General features: G+C 45.2%; 1 protein-coding gene and 2 pseudogenes across 1 annotated transcript; all 3 read right to left on the reverse strand.

The window, feature by feature from the left end:
• Positions 1 to 1,653: 1,653 nt before the first annotated feature.
• LOC110311417 (small ribosomal subunit protein uS5-like) lies at positions 1,654 to 7,059 on the reverse strand (annotated as a pseudogene).
• Positions 4,107 to 6,144, reverse strand: LOC110311998 (WD repeat domain phosphoinositide-interacting protein 3 pseudogene; annotated as a pseudogene).
• A 435-nt stretch (positions 7,060 to 7,494) lies between the features above and the next one.
• Rsl1d1 (ribosomal L1 domain containing 1) lies at positions 7,495 to 18,395 on the reverse strand. The gene is made up of 9 exons (XM_085832215.1): positions 18,216 to 18,395; positions 17,381 to 17,520; positions 16,370 to 16,505; positions 14,669 to 14,817; positions 14,481 to 14,582; positions 11,579 to 11,672; positions 11,380 to 11,502; positions 9,562 to 9,813; positions 7,495 to 8,285 (listed from the first exon to the last, which is right to left on the reverse strand). Exons 1-9 carry the CDS (start codon positions 18,357 to 18,359, stop codon positions 8,028 to 8,030), a joined length of 1,398 nt encoding a protein of 465 aa, XP_085688341.1. The 5' UTR covers positions 18,360 to 18,395; the 3' UTR covers positions 7,495 to 8,027.

Consider the following 18,395-nt stretch of genomic DNA (forward strand, 5'->3'; position numbering starts at 1 on the left):
ATCCTGAAGAAAATGCCAGGCTTGCCAACTGGCCTGAGGTGAGGCCTCACAAGTGGCAAGCTGCCTCAAGAACCTCATGAGCTGTTCTTGGAGGAGTTTCTCTCAATGGCTGAGTTACCACAAGTTGAGCTCAGCAATGAGTTGTAAGGTAGGCCAATGCATCCGTGTCATTAGTGAAGAATAGCGAGGCAGAGCAAACCAAAGGAAAGCTCCCACTGTCTGTGGCACCATGTTTATACTCCCTCATCACGGGTCCTTTCATTCATGTGTTTGCTATATCCAAACATCCTTTCACCTGTGGCTGCTTCAGGAAAACAGTCTTTCATGTGTTTGCTCCCCCCTCCCCCCCAAACAGGGTTTCTCTGTGTAGCCCTGGCTGTCCTGGAACTCACTTTATAGACCAGGCCAGCATTGAACTCAGAAATCTGCCTGCCTCTGCCTCCCAAGTGCTGGGATTAAAGGCGTGCACCACCACGACCCAGCTACGTGTTTGCTTTTAGCGAGACCCTTTCACCTGTGTACCCCAGGGAGACATTTGACATAAGTAACTTTCCAAAGAAACTAGAAGTTTCCATTGCAGAGCCCCCTCAATATTTACTGATGGAGGAAAGAGGGGTGCTGCAGCAGTAATATACTACTCCCCTGAGGATGAACTCCCTATTCTACAATTCTGAGAGATGCCCCATCACTCTCTGCAGTAGAAAGGTTAAGGGGTCCCAGAGGAAGTCAAGGGGTCCCTTAACCTCTTTTCAGACAGTGCATATGCTGTCAATTTGCTACCCTGACTGTCCAGACCCTTGGTCAAACTAGATGCCAACCCACTATCTCCTCTAATCACACAGGTTTCCACCTCCTAAAGGAAACAGCCTCCCTCATCTACATGTGGCATGTCAGATCTCACAGTCCCACGTCAGGCTGGATCTCTCAGGGAAATGCACTCGCTGGCCAAACTGCCTCAACAGGATCATTCCTAGCCTGCACTGAGCAAGCAGACCAGTTCCATTCACACACACACACTCAAACATTTTTAAAACAACGCCAGGATAAATTTATATCTCAGACAATCCAAAAGCCGTCCATATAAAATAGGTCCTTTCTTTCTTTCTTTCTTCCTTTCTTTCTTTCTTTCTTTTTTTTTTTTTTTTTTTTTTTTTTTTTTTTTTTTTTTGGTTTTTCGAGACAGGGTTTCTTTGTATAGCCCTGGCTGTCCTGGAACTCACTTTGTAGACCAGGCTGGCCTCGAACTCAGAAATCCGCCTGCCTCTGCCTCCTGAGTGCTGGGATTAAAGGCATGCGCCACCACGCCCTGCAAGTATAGGTTCTTAAGCACAGAGACATCTCTTCAGATCTGGGATATTGAGGATCTTAGTGTATTAAGAAAAATAGTCCAGGATAAGGACAGACATCCTCTCCCAGCTGCAGAAATTCGAATGGTAACTTTGCAGGCATGGATGTATAAACTGTGAAGCTCAGTAGGGCCTCTTCATACAGGCACACATGTAAACTGTCTTCAGAACATTCAGCTGGCATTAGGCAGGGTACACACTAGTTTATGAAAGAAATGAGCTTTTCTCACCTGGTACAATGGGTACATTTTGTTGTTGTTGTTGTTTTAGCAGACTTAATTCATTTATTTTTCTTGTATAAAAACCCTTATGTGGTAGCCACAGCTGGAGCCTGGGTCCTCTGAACAGAGACTCTGGTGTAGGTTTTCACTACATGAGCAGTGAATTCCTGATAAGAAGACTTGGTGAACACAGTCTCTTTCCAGAGGTCAGGGGTCAGGTAGCTGTAGGTCTTGGAGATGGCATCAAAGGTAGCCTTGGCAAAGTTGCCCAGGGTGGCAGTGCAGCCCCTGGCTGAAGTGGAGCAGTCATCTAAACTGGCTATCATCAGTTGCTTCTTGGGCACAGGAGCAGAGACAATGCCAGTGCCTCTGGGGGCAGGGATGAGTCGTATCAGCAGAGTCACAGCGGCTTGTCACCTTGCCTGGAACAGTGTGGGGCTTGCCAATCTTGTTCCCCTAGTAGCCTCTCCGCACAGGGACGATGGAAAGCTTGGCCAAGATGATGGCCCCTCGGATGGCAGTGGCGATCTAGTTGGAGCTCTTAACACCAAGACCAACGTGACCATTGTAGTCCCCAGTAGCGATGAATGCCTTGAACCTGGTCCGCTGCACTGGCATGATTTTCAGAACCTCATCCTTTAGGGGTGCACCCAGGAAAAAGTCAATGATCTCAGACTCCATAATGGGCAGGGAGAACAGGTAGATCTTGAAGGACTTGATCTTCATGTCCTTAACTAGGTGGCCCAGAACTCAGAAATCCGCCTGCCTCTGCCTCCCGAATGCTGGGATTAAAGGCGTGTGCCACGACGCCCAGCTGGGGATCCACTCCAGCTTTACCTCCATGAGCCCCTAGGCCTTGACCACGGCCTCGACCACGACCGCAACCCCTAAGACTGCTGCCAAATCCTCCACAGAAGCCGCTCTGGCCTCCTAATCCTGGCCCACCTGACTCCCACCCCCCGGGGTTCTCTGGGTCCTTCTGCTGCACCGGCATTATCCACCATTTGGTGTTTTCCCGAAGAAGTCAATGGGTTTGTTTTGTTTTGTTCGGTTTTTTGAGATAGGGTTTCTCTGTGTAGCCCTGGCTGTCCTGAAACTCACTCTATAGATACACCAGGCTGGCCGTGAACTCAGAAACCCACCTGCCTCTGCCTCCCAAGTGCTGGGATTAAAGGAGTGTGCCACCACTGCCGGGCTCAATAGGTACGTTTTAAGTAAGCCAACAATTACCAGAAATTGTTTCTTCCAAAGCAGTAAGGACTTGTGAAGGAAGTGTCTTTCAGTGGGGAGTCGGCAGAGCTGACTGTTTTATGCATAGGCCCTTGAATGCAGAATTGAAGCAACCTGAACTCTCCTGGTTGGCTTCAAAGTCACAGAGATCCTCCAGCCACTGCTTCCCAAGTGCTAGGATTAAAGGTGTGCACTATCACTCCTGGCTCAGTGTTGAAGAGCACTGACTGCTCTTCCAGCGGTCCTGAGTTCAATTCCCAGCAACCACATGGTGGCTCACAACCCTCTGTGATGGGATCCGATGACCTGTAATGGGTCTTCTGGTCTGTCTAAAGGCAACTACAATATACTCACACACACAGTCATGTTTGTTTATGTGGGGGTATACACACACAGTCATGTTTGTTTATGTGGGAGTATACACACACAGTTATGCTTGTTTATGTGGGAGTATACACACACAGTCATGTTTGTTTATGTGGGGGTATACACACACAGTTATGCTTGTTTATGTGGGAGTATACACACACAGTCATGTTTGTTTATGTGGGGGTATACACACACAGTCATGTTTGTTTATGTGGGGGTATACACACACAGTTATGCTTGTTTGTGTGGGGGTATACACACACAGTTATGCTTATGTGGGAGTATACTGTAGTATACTGAGGTACTGCATTAAGACTCTATACCAAAACCCTTCCAGACAAGCCATACAAAGCAAGAGACCTCTCTGCTCCATTTTGTAGTTGATTTGTTGTTGGGGTATTTTGCCAGCACGAATCTGTGTACCATTTCTGTGCTGGTGTCAGAAGGCTTCAAATCCCTGGAACTGTAGTTAAGGGGGAGGCCTCCTGGAACCGGTTGTGGAACTCTTGAAAAATTATTGAGCTGTAGTTCTTGTGGCAATATATGTTTTGTTTTCTTATTCCTTTTATTTATCTTTTATGACAAAATTAGTCACTTTTATTTCAAAGAAAACAGTACAAACAAGTGTGCAAAAATTAAGTTTCATGATTAAATACACATAAGGTAACATGCATACTTGACATCAAATCCACAGTTAGCCGATTACAGGAGCATAAAGGAACTGGCAGAACTGAGAACCTGTTGCTGTGCACAATTTAAATGTTTGCAACCTGAAATCAAAACCGCAAAACTGAGCTTCTTAGAAGATATGTAAAAAAACTAAACATATACCTCAAGTGGTACAGAGACACAGACTCTCCAGTCTGTGCCAGTACCAGGATGTGCCTGCCATCCCAATGTTAGTATGTTCCTATGGATGCTGGGAGATGAGACAGAACAAACACCACAGGCCAAGGCAGTACCCACCACACCAACGGGAGCTAGAGGCACATGGACACTGCACTGAGAAGGCCCCTCAGTGAAGCAAAGCAATGCTCTCTTCAGGGACTGATTTTTTTTTTTAAAGATTTATTTATTTATTATATGTAAGTACACTGTAGCTGTCTTCAGACACTCCAGAAGAGGGTGCCAGATCTCGTTACGGATGGTTGTGAGCCACCATGTGGTTGCTGGGATTTGAACTCTGGACCTTCGGAAGAGCAGTTGGGTGCTCTTACCCACTGAGCCATCTCACCAGCCCAGCCATCTCACCAGCCCTGGGACTGATTTTTAAAGACTATGCGTTACTCTGTTCCCTAAAGATAATGGGAAAGTTCTGTTTCAACCCAAACAAAACCAGAAGACCCTGCAGCCTAAGGGCTGTGCCCCAAATGGGTGCCACAAGCATTCTGCTTTCTGGTAGGTCTGGGATGTGACTCACTCTAATGGCCAAAGTCAGAACTCCCCAGTGTGTGCTCTGAACAGTGCTCCTCATGTGAGGTGGGCGGGTGTGTGTGTGTGTGTGCTCTATCAGACAAGCTGATAGTGTTATCTCATTGGAACTGTCTAGTATTTGAGCCCCGACACACTCATCCTACGAGCTTCCGCTGATTCGTGCTTAGATAGTTCCCAGGGACTGCAGAGAGCCTACTGGCATGAATATGGTGGTGCCACTAATACTAGCATCACAGGTGAATTGAAGGGAAGTGCCATCAAGGGCACAAGCCGCTCAGAGCCACGGAGTATCTGCAGAACCATAATGATGATCCTTTAATATGGAATGAGAAGCCTTGCTCAGGAAGGCAGACAACCACGTATGGCTTCAAGACCAAGGTCCTGGGGGGAGGGGGAGCTTTGAGCCCCTCACCCACAGGCCTGGGGCACTGGCACCAGCCCCAGGAGTCCACAGGGTGGCTGGGTGGTGGTATCACCTGCGCTCACAGGCACAGTCACAGCTAGTCATCGGTCATCTCCAGGAACTGTGCACACACGTCCCGGACACACTCGCCCTCCGGACTGAGCAGGAACTTGTAGTAGCTGCCATCTGCACAGACAGCCATGACTGCATTGGGCTCTGTTCCAAAGGCACAAAGGCACAGATGCATGGCGAGCCTGAAGGAACCTGAAACTTGGAAAAACTCCACTTGGAGCTGAAGTATTTTGGAAGGAAACTGGCTGATGCCAAACTAGACTGTTTATTCTTTTTTGGATCTTCGGCTGCAAAAATGTGCACAGTGCCGTGATCACTGGACACACAGATGAGAGAAGCGTCCTGATTGAAGTTGATGCAATAGATAGTGGCTGCCTGAGATCCTCTTTGTAGCTCCTGGATTAAATGCCCTAATGAAGTATCAAATATTCTTATAAGGGTCCCTTTTTCAGATGCAGTTACAATTCTTGTTCCCTGCAGGTTGAGAGCAATACAGCTCAGGACACCCTCATGTGCAGGAATGTCACTGGTGGCTTTTCAGTGCTGGCCAGGTTTACAAGCTGTAGGTGGCCAGTGTGAGTGTCAGGGAAGGTAAGAAGGGAGTTGTTACTGTTGGGACACAGGACACAGAGGCCTTTAGGATTATAACAGGTTTCAAAGACGTGCAACTGGTAGGGATTGTGTGTGAATGTGAACACCTTAATCATGGAGCCAGAACCACAATTCTATCTCTCCGAAACTTGACAGCCTTGACCTCTGTGGAGAATTCTATCTCAATGACTGTCTTCTTCTTCAGATCATCCCAGATCATCACTTTGTTGGGAGGGTATTTCGGTTTTTTTCCACCACCAACTAAAGCTAAATAGTTACAGCAAAATAACATTTCCACATGGCCAATTCCTCCTTCTAAAAATTCTTGTTTCTCTTTTTCTTTGAGTGGATCAGTATTACAGACTCCATTTTCATCAGTATTACAGAATCCATTTTCCATTCCACATGCAAAACACCCGTGATCCTGGTTGAAGCCGGCCCATTGCCACAGCAGGAGGGTCTGTCTCTCCTCAGCAGGGCAGCCAGGGTCTCTTATTCCTTTTATTTACATGTTCTTGGTAGCGTAGGCCAAGATCTTAAGCGAGAATAACAGGTAAAGAAACCATCCCTTGAGATTGGGTCACTAGTATGACCTTATCCCCGGGGAAATCAATTCTTGACTTTTTAAATCATTTACAAAACAATTATGATAGATTAAAAACTTTCCCAACAATAAAATTTCATATGGCTACACCTGTGTTATCAGAGGTGGGTTTTGGTATATGGTAAAGAAAGTCTTAATTCAAAAGAATTAAAGTAGTTTAAATTTATGCATTGAAGATTTATAAAAAAATCAGGCACTAGATGTTGAATAATTAACCATATGGGGCTGGAGTTAGCTCAGTGGTTAAGAGCACTGATCATAAAGATTAACCTGCTCTTGGAAATATGCCAGTAGCCTTGAATGACTGCCTCACTGAATACATCCTTTTAGAATTGTTATATTTTGATGATTTATATTAATAATGATGTTACCTGTTCTTTATGTGATTCACTAAATACATAGTTTCAGAGTTGTAAAGCTTAGATGATTTTTGTTGGTATTTGTGATTGTTTCACTGGATAGTTTCTAAGAGATGCAATGTTTGGATTTTAATGTATAAAATTCCCTGCTTGAGACCTCCAAAATACAGTCAGATTCAAACTGCCTCTGTTTGTCTGTCAACACCAAATCCTTACCCACCTTCTAGGACCCCCATACCTGACTGGGGTGGTTTGTGGCAGAGAGCCATCATGATGGTCCTGGGAATTGAACCTGAGTCTTCTGTAGAGCAGGGCTACTTGAACTGTGTCTCCTGTCCCAGAGTTGATTAAAAAAAAAAAAAAAATCTCTATTTTATGTATATGAGTGCTCTATCTGCATGTACAGATAGAGCATACCAGAAATGGGCATCAGACTCAATTACAGATGGTTGTGAGAGTCACCATGTGGTTGCTGGGAATTGAACTCAGGACCTTTGGAAGAGCAGCCAGTGCTCTTAACCAGTGAGCCATTTCTCCAGCCCTCCTGGAGTTGATTTTTATGTTTCAATTCCTCACCAACCACTCAGGGAATGTTTGCAGACATTAGCTGACCTGCCCAACTAGAAAGCTGCTCCTACATGTCTTCAAAACTAGTCAGGTGCGGGGCATGGTGGCCCACGCCTTTAATCCCAGCACTCGGGAGGCAGAGGCAGGTGGATTTCTGAGTTCGAGGCCAGCCTGGTCTACAAAGTGAGTTCCAGGACAGCCAGAGCTATACAGAGAAACCCTGTCTCAAAAAACAAAACAAAACAAAAAAAAACAAAAACCCCCAGAAAACAAAAACAAAACTAGTCAGGTAAGATGTGAAACACCAACAGTACAGTGACTACACAGAAGGGGCAGTAATAGTTTAATTTTTAAAAAAGCAAACATACAGAACCATCAGCAAATACACTGAACAATTTAAAAATATTTGTGTCTCAAACCCCTAGTTTGTACAATAGAAATATTAAATTCAGAGGCACCCACAGAAACTTCTCAAAAAGCATTTAAGTCGCGGACTCCTCGTTAAAAAGGCTGTGAGGGAAGGCAGCAGAGTACTTTTTGTTGGGTGGGCTTTGTTTGTTTGACAGGCCTGGTATTGAAGCCAGGATATTGCCTATGCTGGCAAAGTGTTATACCACCAAGCCCAGGACTTAAATCTGGCCTTTAAATATTGAATCCTGCTTTATCCCAGGTGACCCAAATGCTTTTGTAGACAAATAGGCTGGCCTCAAACTCACATACATCTGCCTATTTCTGCATTCCACAATGTGTGAGTGTGCCACCACACCCTGTCTAACTATTTTTGAAAAGCTCTAGGTTAACTCTGATGTCCTTCATGCCAACGCACTAACTCTAGTTTGAGTGGGCCGTCTTGGTTTTTTTGTCTCTGGGTGTGTTGGAAGCCTTCTTTCCAGATTTCCTGGGAGTAGAGAAGGAGCTGGCCTCTGGCTTTCTGAATTCCCGAACATCCTTTTTTTGCTTCTTCCCTGAGGTCCCAGGGGCGGAGGCTTCTGGAATCTCTGTAGCCAGCAAGGCCTTCCTTTTCTTACCCTTAGGTGTACTTGGATCAGATTTCAATTTTGGAGTTTTCCCTGTGATATTTTCTTGCATCTTAAAAAAGAAAGAGAGAAAACTAAGTCTAGAACAACAAAGAGCAATATCTAACAATCCAACTTGAGGAGCACTAGTGTGCTTGCAACCCTGTGTACTGCAGTGTGCTTGCAACCCTGTGTGTACTGCAGTGTGCTTGCAACCCTGTGTACTGCAGTGTGCTTGCAACCCTGTGTACTGCAGTGTGCTTGCAACCCTGTGTGTACTGCAGTGTGCTTGCAACCCTGTGTGTACTGCAGTGTGCTTGCAACCCTGTGTGTACTGCAGTGTGCTTGCAACCCTGTGTGTACTGCAGTGTGCTTGCAACCCTGTGTGTACTGCAGTGTGCTTGCAACCCTGTGTGTACTGCAGTGTGCTTGCAACCCTGTGTGTACTGCAGTGTGCTTGCAACCCTGTGTGTACTGCAGTGTGCTTGCAACCCTGTGTGTACTGCAGTGTGCTTGCAACCCTGTGTGTACTGCAGTGTGCTTGCAACCCTGTGTACTGCAGTGTGCTTGCAACCCTGTGTGTACTGCAGTGTGCTTGCAACCCTGTGTACTGCAGTGTGCTTGCAACCCTGTGTGTACTGCAGTGTGCTTGCAACCCTGTGTACTGCAGTGTGCTTGCAACCCTGTGTGTACTGCAGTGTGCAGAAGGAGGGGCTCTTTCCAGCAGCAGACAAACTTTCTTTCCTTTTGAGACAGGGTCTTACCTGGCTGGAACGCAGCATGTATTTCAGGTTGGGTTCAAAGTGATAATGCTGGTGCCTCAGCCTGAGGTTCCAGGCACATGTGTAGCCTTTAGAGTATACTCCTACTTCAATATTAGAAACATTATACCAGTAGGTTGTATTGTGTTAGCAGCAGCCACACTGTGTGCTGACATCAGAGCACTGAGAAGTCACATGGACTGATAGATACTTTGTATGTCCTGTCAATGACATCTACATGAGATACACGTCGAGAAGATGCCCTATTGTCAAGTAGCACAGGCCTTTCAGATTACTCAAGATGCTAAAGTAAGTAAACCAGAATCTGCCTTTCTGGTTCCTGGAATTAACTCTCAACTTTTCCATTACTTAGCACTCTTTACTTTTACTTTCCCCCCTCTGAGACAGTGTTTCTCTCTGTGTAGCCCTGGCTGTCCTGGAAGTCACTCTGTAGTCCAGGCTCAAATGCAGAGACCCTCCTACCTCTGGATCACAAGTGCTGGAGTAAAGGCATGGACCCCACCCGCATCACCTAGCAGTTTTTGCCTGAAACACAGCAGCTACTATAAATATAATCACTATTAATACCTTTACATTTTCTTTATCTGGAGTCTCTCCTATTGGTACCAGTTGTGGAATTGTTTCTTCACATTCCTCTGTAACTTTCTGCTTTGTGTGTGCCTTGTTGGTCTTTTTCTTCTGGGCTCCTGGGCCCTTCGCTGGAGCACTACTAGCTAACCCACTCTGAGTTGAAAGAGATGCAGCCTTCTTGGACTTCTTCTTTAACATTTTGCTCTTCTTCTTCAACTTTGCATTTTCATGCTTTCTCTTCTTTAGTTCCTACCAGAACACAAGATAAAGTTTTAGTAGGAACCATCCACAGAAAACAGATGGCACAGGTTTAGAAGCTGAAGCCGAGTATTCACAAGTTCCCTGAAACATCTTTGACCCACGCAAACAGTTATACCTCAGTCTATTTTGTTTGGAGGGTGAGAGGTATTTCAACCTATAGTTCAGAAAGGCTTGCCTTGAACATAACCCTCTCCTACCTGCCTGCCATGCGCTACAATTACATGCTCAACACGTGGCTTTCTATTTTGACTTGGACGGGGGGGGGGGGGGGGGTGGTGGGGGGCGGGGGACGGACGGACGGACGGACGGACACACACAGAGTGTAGCTGAAAACAGTACCCGTCATCATGTTAACTACCTGGAAGGCTGAGGCAGGAAGATAACAACCTCAAAGGCCAGTTTGAGCTATAGTTATTGAAGTTTAAAACTTAGACTCTGTTTCAAACTAAAAGAGAGACGTGTTATACCACGTCTGCTGTGTCCAAGGTCCCGTACTCAATACCTACCATGAAAATGAATGTATGCATGCAACCGAGAGAGGTTTAAGGTAAGGCAGAGAGAAGGGCAGCCTGGTCTACAGAGTGAGTTCCAGGACAGCCAGGGCTACACAGAGAGACCCTGTCTTGGAAAAAAAACAGTCTATGGAATTCTTTCCTATTAGGAGCTACACTCCAGAATAAATATAAGCAGGAAGCAGAGCCCATGGCCACTAAGCTCAATTTTGGTTTCAATCATTACTTAGCAGAATGCCTTTCACTCTTTGCAGCAGAAGAATACTAAGACAATATGCAACTCTAGAAATAAAGACATGAAACACAACACAGAGATGAAAAATTCAGTAGAGACGATTAGCATGGTCAAAGAGAATTCAAAACAACCCCACTCTAATCAGTTATATGTCTCCTCTTCATCACCCTTCATTCTGTTTTGGAAATAGCACCTGTAGTATTAAGTCTATAAGTGTGTGTGTGTGTGTATCCAAAGTTGGGGGTTGGGGAGAGGACTCAGTGGGCCAAGGGTTTACATGAAAACATGTCAGACACATAGAAAGACAGGCACAATGTTTGGCATCTGAATCTTAATTACAGGCGAGTGAGTGCATCTAGGATCTAGGGAGCTCTTGGCCAGCTGGTCCAGCCAATCAGTGGCCTCCACTGAAAGATCTTGTTTCAAAAATGACAATGGACAGCAACAGCGGAAGACATTCATCCTTGTCTAGCACACAAAATGAAGATGAGTCTTGTTAGGGCTGGAGAGAAAGCTCAGTGGTTAAGCCATCTGCTTTTTCAGAGAACCCAGGTTCAATTCCCAGTACCAAGACAGCAGCTCACAACCCTAACTCCAGAAGATCTGACACTCACAAACACATACGCAGTCAAAACACCAAGGCACATAAAATAAGCCTGAACATCCCCCTCAAGATTGACTCTATACCTTAATTTATTAATTTATTTGAAACAGGGTCTTATAGCTTAAGTTAGTTCTGAACTTGCTGTGATCTCTCTTGGCTACACATTATTAAGCCCCATCCAATATTATAACTTTTATACTAACTTGCTTCCTCAAACTACGGAAGGAAACAGCGTTTTCATCCTGAGATGTGACAAATGAAGAAAAGATGGGCAGGGAAACCGACTTCTCAGTTTTCAGGAACAACAGTTTCACACTCTGCCATTTCTGAAAAAAAGAAAGAATGTCATTTATACACACTCTGCTTTTTTAGAATGGAAAACACGCACTTGCCATACTGTACCTCTGGCAATTTTTCTGAAAGCATTTCTGAGACAGCTAGGATGTTGTCAACGATGTGCTCAGTCTCCATTCCAGTGTGACCAATACGGATCGTACTAGAATTTAATAAAGCAATAAAGTTTTTAACCTTTAACTTTTGTATTTTAAAACTCTACTCCCTGAGTTAAAACACCACCATGCTGAAAGAAACCACCCACAGGTTGGACCACAAGCTGGCTCTGTGGGTGAAGGCACTTCCCACACAAGCCTAACAGCCTGAGCTAAAGCATTCAAGTTCAATCCCAGTGACTTGAGTGTAAAAGACTGACCCTGGAAAATGCCTTCTGACATCTACACTCAAATACACAATAGTAATAAGACAAAACCGGAAAACCCACATTGACCCCAAATCTGTTCTGGGAAGAAATCACCCCCAAAAGCCATTGACACCTCCTAGTTTGCATGTCCTATCCAGCTGAGTCCTTCTGAAATAAGAAGTTCTCCTCTCTCATGGATAACTTATTTTTAGCAGAGACCAAAGCATCTCTGCAGCTATGGGGCAGGGCACAGGAAAAGAATGGGAAGCCCAGCAGGGCTCCTATTGCACTGGAACTACTCCCTCACCAGAGGCTCACTGCGGAGGCATCTCAGGGAATAGCAATGCACAGCAGCTTCTTTCCCAGCTTTTTTTTCTTTAGTCAGACATTGGCTGGCTACTCTGTATGTGCAGGTGTGTAAAGCTGTTTGCCCAGGTAGAGAAAAGAAGAGGAAGAGACAAGACAGGAAGATACATTGTGCTAGGCAAAGCAAATGGAAACAATCAAAGAAATTCGAACTCACCATGCAGTACACGCTACCCTCAAACCAGAGGACCTCTTAGCCCAGGCTCTCCTGTGGTCGGATGTGAGCCATTATATTTGGTATCTCTAACCTTCTCTGACACCAGCCTCTAACTCAAGGGGAGGAGGCCAGGCCCAATGACAACTCCTCTTAGTTACTTAACTGAAGCTAATCAAGGGGCTTCCATCTTGCAGACAGCATACAATGGGAATCTATCTCTAGTGCTTGTTATGCTAAGCCTGGATCCACACACTGACCCCATCTTTGACCACTTAAGATTGGAAAGCAATTATTATCCTTTGTTTTTAAAGCTGGGTGTGGTGGTAGACAAGCCTTCAACACCAACATTCAGGGTAGAAGTCAGAGGATCTGAGTTCCAGGTTATCCAGAATTATAGTGAGACCCTATGTCAAAACAAGAACTGCGCTGGAGAGATGGCTCAGTGGTTAAGAGCACTGACTGTTCTTCCAAAGGTCCTGAGTTCAATTCCCAGCAACCACATGGTGGCTCCCAACCATCTGTAATGGGATCTGATGCCCTCTTCTGGTGTGTCTTCAAACAGTTACAGTGTACGCATATAAATAAAATAAATCTTAAACAAACAAAACCCCCAAGAACTGTTATTTTAATAATTTGAGACAGGGTCTCAATAGTCTTAGCTGGGCTGGAACTCTTTATGTAAACAAAAAGTTTGCTTCAGGCTTAGATATATTAGTCTCTGTCCTCAGTGCTAGGATTAGAGGGATGTGCTACCATGCCTGGTTTACATGTATGTGTGCCTGTGCATGTGAACGTGTGGCTGCCCTTTTATTGTTTCCCTTCAGAGATGAGGACTGAACCCAGGCCTTAAGCACTCTACCACTGAGCTAAATCCCAAATCCTGTAGGTGTTCTTTAGGGCCAGAGACATTCAATCCCTAGAGGAAGAATTACAGGTTGTTGTGAGCCACATGTACCATGAGTGTTGGAAATCATACTTGGGTTCTCTGAAGAATAGATGAGCCATTTCTCCAGTCTTTTTATTTATCTAGTGTGTGTTCTGTATGTCACAGGACAATTTGCAAGTATTGGTTCTCTCCTTACTAGTTCTCTCCATCATACTAGTGATGGTCCTGGGAACCAAAGACGAGTTGTCATGCTTGCTGGATAGGTGTCTTAAACTTGAACCATCTGGTTGACTCCAAAGGTCTTTTCCTTAGCTTAGGTGTAAGGCTCTACCTAGTTCAGGATCCTGGGTGAGGATGAACTGAAGGAATCAATGTGTAGCTACTTCCTCTCAGTTGAAACATTCCTCAACAGGCACAAAACCAAAGAGGCTCCACCCCAAGGCTATCTGAGCTCCAGGCACCTTCTATGGAGTTACCAGCAGCCCCACAGAACTCCAGTGGTACAGTTTCCATGACAACCCCCATGCGTGGGTGGGGCCACTCTAGGTCAGCACAACAAACTCACTGTTCATCAAGACAGACCTGTACAATCACTTCCTTGGTCTATGGTTCCTGCCCTGCACAGGGTGAACACGTATGTTCACCTCTCTCCAGGAATATCAGACAACAAAGACAACAATGAACTCAGTCAGGCTGCGGTGGTGCACGCCTTTAATCCCAGCACCTGGGAGGCAGAGGCAGGCAATTTCTGAGTTTGAGGCCAAGAGTGAGTCCCAGGATAGCCAGAGCTACACAGAGAAACCCTGCCTCAAAAAACCAAAAAACAAACAAACAAAAAAAAGACAACAAACTCATTAATGGGGGATTAAAATTACTTCTAAAGCCCCCCCCCCCGAAGACTTATTAAAAACAAAAAATTTAGGTTTTAATAGAAGGTCCCTCTTTTTTTGGGGGGGTGGGGGGGAACGGACGGACAGGGTTTCTCTGTATAACCCTGGCTGTCCTGGAACTCACTTTGTAGATCAGAAATCCGCCCGCCTCTGCCTCCCGAGCACTGGGATTAAAGGCGTGCGTGCGCCACCACACCTGGCTAGAAGGTCCTAGTTTTATTAACAAGATCCTTAAATGGGGTAGGGGATGGGAGGGATGGGGGGACATGTAAAGTTTAAAGAAATCTCATATAAATGTTCTTTGTTACCTGCAAGAACCACGCTTAGAGATGTTTAAGACGGTCCCTGTGATCCATCGGTTAATCTCTGTGGACAGATTCTTTGCCAGAAGGTTCACAGACACTGGAACTCTATAAAAGCACACAGGCATCAGAACATCGGACGGAGACACAGAAACCCCATACCAGCCAAGTCCAGTCACTGCAAATAAACTCACTTCTTCCTCTGATAAAAATGCCTCCCTATGTGTGTGGGCAAATGCCGTCGAATCCTCGAATCAGTAATAAAGACATCAAAGCTACCCAGGAGGCGGAGCTTGGCTTCATAGGCTTTATATTCTGTTTTTAAAGTTTTAAAAGGGATAATCTAGAATACAGAAACAAGACCAAAACCATAAAATGTTAAAGCATCTAAAACAGAAGGAGAAATATTTAACACTTCCTATTCAGACTGGTCCTAGAGCCATGCCCCTCTCTGATTAATGAATTCCTAAGCAGCTAAAATATGCTAGAGGCTTAGCCAGATGGTGGGAGACCCTGAGAGGAACGATCAAGGAGCCTGGATAAAATCCCAGCATGTCAGCCAGGCACTTAAGTATATGACATAACTTGTTCTTGGGAATTTCAGGTTTGAGGATACTAACTTTGAGCAGCCCAGCAATTGAGCAAGATGCTATCTCAAACAAAATAAAATGAGCTGCAGAGACAGACAGCTTAGTGGTTAAAAGCATTGGCTGCTCTTACAGAGGACCTGGGTTTGATTCCACCACCCACATAGTAGCTCGTGGCCATATGTACCTCTCTCCAGGTCCAGGGAATTCAAGACTCTTTTCTGATCTACATGGGTACTTATATATGTATAAGGTGCACAGACAAAACACCCAGGCTGAGTAGCGCATGCCTTTAATCCCAGCACTTGGGAGGCAGAAGCAGGTGGATTTCTGAGTTCTAGGACAGCCTGGTCTACAAAGTGAGTTCCAGGACAGCCAGGGCTATACAGAAAAAAAAAATACCCATCTTGAAAAAAATACACCCCCCCCCTCAAAAAAGAAAACACCACCCAGACACTTTTAAAAAAGCAAGGGTATTGTGGGTGAGGAGGTAGCAGCCCTTGATATAGAGGTGTAAAGGTTAAATCTAGTCTGAGTTAGAGGCTAGCCTGGTCTACATTTCAAGCTTGGGGTAGAGTCTAGCATGGGTAAGTTTGATCTAACATGTGTAAAGTTTTGGATTCAATTCCTACTACCAGAAGAAATATAAAGAAACAGACTACAAAGATAAACAAATAATGACAAGCCAGAGCCAGATATGTGATGCTCTACAAGTACACAAAAAATTAGGTTTTTAAACAATCTGCAACGGGAGTATAGATGGCTCAGTGCTTTGGAGCCGACTGCTCTTAGAGAGAACACATGGAAACAACCTTCTACAACTCCAGCTTTGGGAAACCCCATTCTCCCTTAGGCACTCTGCTCAAGACAACTAAAAATAAGATATAAAATCTGACATGCATTTAGCTTTTCAGACACCAATCAGAATAGCACCTTTAGCAAAAGCAAATACAGCCAACAATGACATTACAGTGACAATTACATTAAAAGAGAAAAATGGGCTGGAGAGATGGCTTGGTAGTTAAGAGAACTTGATGCTCTTTTGAAGGACCTGAGTTTTATTTCCCACACCAAGCAGGCAGCTTCCAACCACCTGAAGCCCTAGCTCCAGGAGACTTCAAAACCTTTTCTGGTCCCAGAAGACACCTGCACCCACATGCATGCATGTTAGGAACACACATCATAGCCATAAAAGAATAAAATAAAATTACAAAGAAAATAGACCTGAAAGATCAAGAATTACAGCAGTGTATCATACTTCATTTCTATGAAGTCTCTGAAAGGACTTCAACATATCAGCACACCTACCTGAGAGATAGTGTTAATTCTGTGTTTTTTCAAAAGCTTTTTATAGAAACCTTCTGTCTGTTCAGGTGAATCGAATTCATCTTTTGTGAAGAGACATACATCTGAGGATTCGGAGAGAATGCTATGAGGCAAAGGTCTGCAAAACACAACAAAAAAGGCCAGAAAGTACGTGGGTTATTCACAACACATGCTTACTCTCTCATTCAAGGTCATTGCTGACCTAGGAGAGCGAAGGAGAACATACAATACATGCAGGCAAGCCAGATGAATCAGGTGAAAACCTGTGCTCAGTGCCAGGCCTAACAACCAAAGCTTAAGCTCCAGGACCAACATGGTAGGGAGAAATGGCACTGACTTCCACATGCGTGCACCCAATCCTCCAGACAGACAAACACAAATAAATGCTCTTTAAAAATATTTTTAGTTATTTGTTTTCATGTCATTGTTTCTCTGTCTTAGAACATGCTCTGAAGATAATGCTGGCTTCAAGGACTCAAGAGATCTGCCTGCCTCTGCCACTTCTGGCTCTAAAAAAGAAAATATTGGGCTAGAGACCAAATGCAGGATTGTACCCACTCAGCAGTTAAGAGCACTTGCTGCTTTCCCAAGGAGATTGGATCGGATTTCTGTCACCTGTACCAACACTGGGCTGCTCACAACCTCTTATCTCTGCAGTCTAGGTGGTCTGACATCCTCTTTTGGCTTCTGCAAGCACTGGACACATGTGACTCACACTCTGAGTTTTAAAAATTAAAGGGGGTGGGAGGCTGGAGAGATGGCTCGGGGGTTAAGAGCACTGACTGCCCTTCCAGAGATCCTGTGTTCAATTCCTAGCAACCACATGGTGGCTCACAACCATCTGTAATGGGGCCTGATGCCCTCTTCTGGTGTGTTTGAAGACAGCAACAGTATACTCACATACATAAAATAAATAAATGTTAAAAAAAAAAAAAAAGCCAAAGAACAAACAAATCCAACCAAACAACTCTCAAGAGATAAATAATAACTTACACTTTGACCCGAAGTTCTTTCTCTGGAATTTTCCATAATATCACCATTAAAAATAAATTTTCGCTCCCATTCAACAGCAATTCATTATTGTTTTTTTTGGACTTTGAGCGATTAGATATTACTTCCACTGCCTTTCTAATCTGCAGAGACAGAGAATAAGTTAATTTTCTCAATCTATGTTAATTGCTCCCACACAGACATATTTGTTTCCTTTGCTCCTTTGGGGGCGGAGGGCGTTTCAAGAGAGGATTTTCCTATATGGCTCTGGCCAACCTGGAATACGTAGTCCAGGCTGGAGACGATTTCAAAAGATTCGCCTGTCTCTCTCCCGTGTGCTGAGATTAAAGGCGTGCGCCACAAAGCCTGGCGCTCCTCTTTCTATTGGGCAAATTTCATCAGCTTATTAGGATCTTACAATTTGTACCCATTGCAATGTAAGAATCCGTCTAAAACATCTAAGGACCTGCTTCCAGAATCTGTTTACACGTTGTCCTTTCTACGGAAGAGAAGGACTATTCGGAAGCTTCTGCCCTCTACGAGAAAGGAAGCGGTCAGGAAAGGCGCGTCGGCCCTGCTACCAACACTTTGTGTACGGACACACGACCTGTGATGCTGCAGAACCGAGCTCAGAAGCCCGCTTTCCACAGGAGGCAGACAGGCCAGAAGTGTGAGAAGAGCGAGCCCGCTGGGGTGCGTTTCCAGAGGCCAGCCTCGAGCTCCGGAGAGCCCACGCGGTCGCGGGCCCACTTCACTTCCAGCCTCTCGCCCCACACCCTGCGCCGAACGCGGGTCCTACCACCCTGCTTCCCGAATCGTCGTCCCCAAAGCCACTCGCCTGCTCTCTGTCCAGCTGTAAAAGAGCGGTCGGGGTCACTTGCACGTCGGTGGTGGTCGCCTCAGCGACCGAGGCACTGGGAGATTCGGACGCAGAGCCCTTCATGTCGCCTCGTGTAGAAGGCCTGTAGAAGTCAGAGTACATGCGCAGCCGGGAGGCCCGGAACCGGAAAGCAATCAG

Source organism: Mus caroli, unplaced genomic scaffold (genome assembly GCF_978045245.1).
Source record: "Mus caroli unplaced genomic scaffold, Mus_caroli_1 scaffold_17, whole genome shotgun sequence".
NCBI lineage: Eukaryota > Metazoa > Chordata > Mammalia > Rodentia > Muridae > Mus > Mus caroli.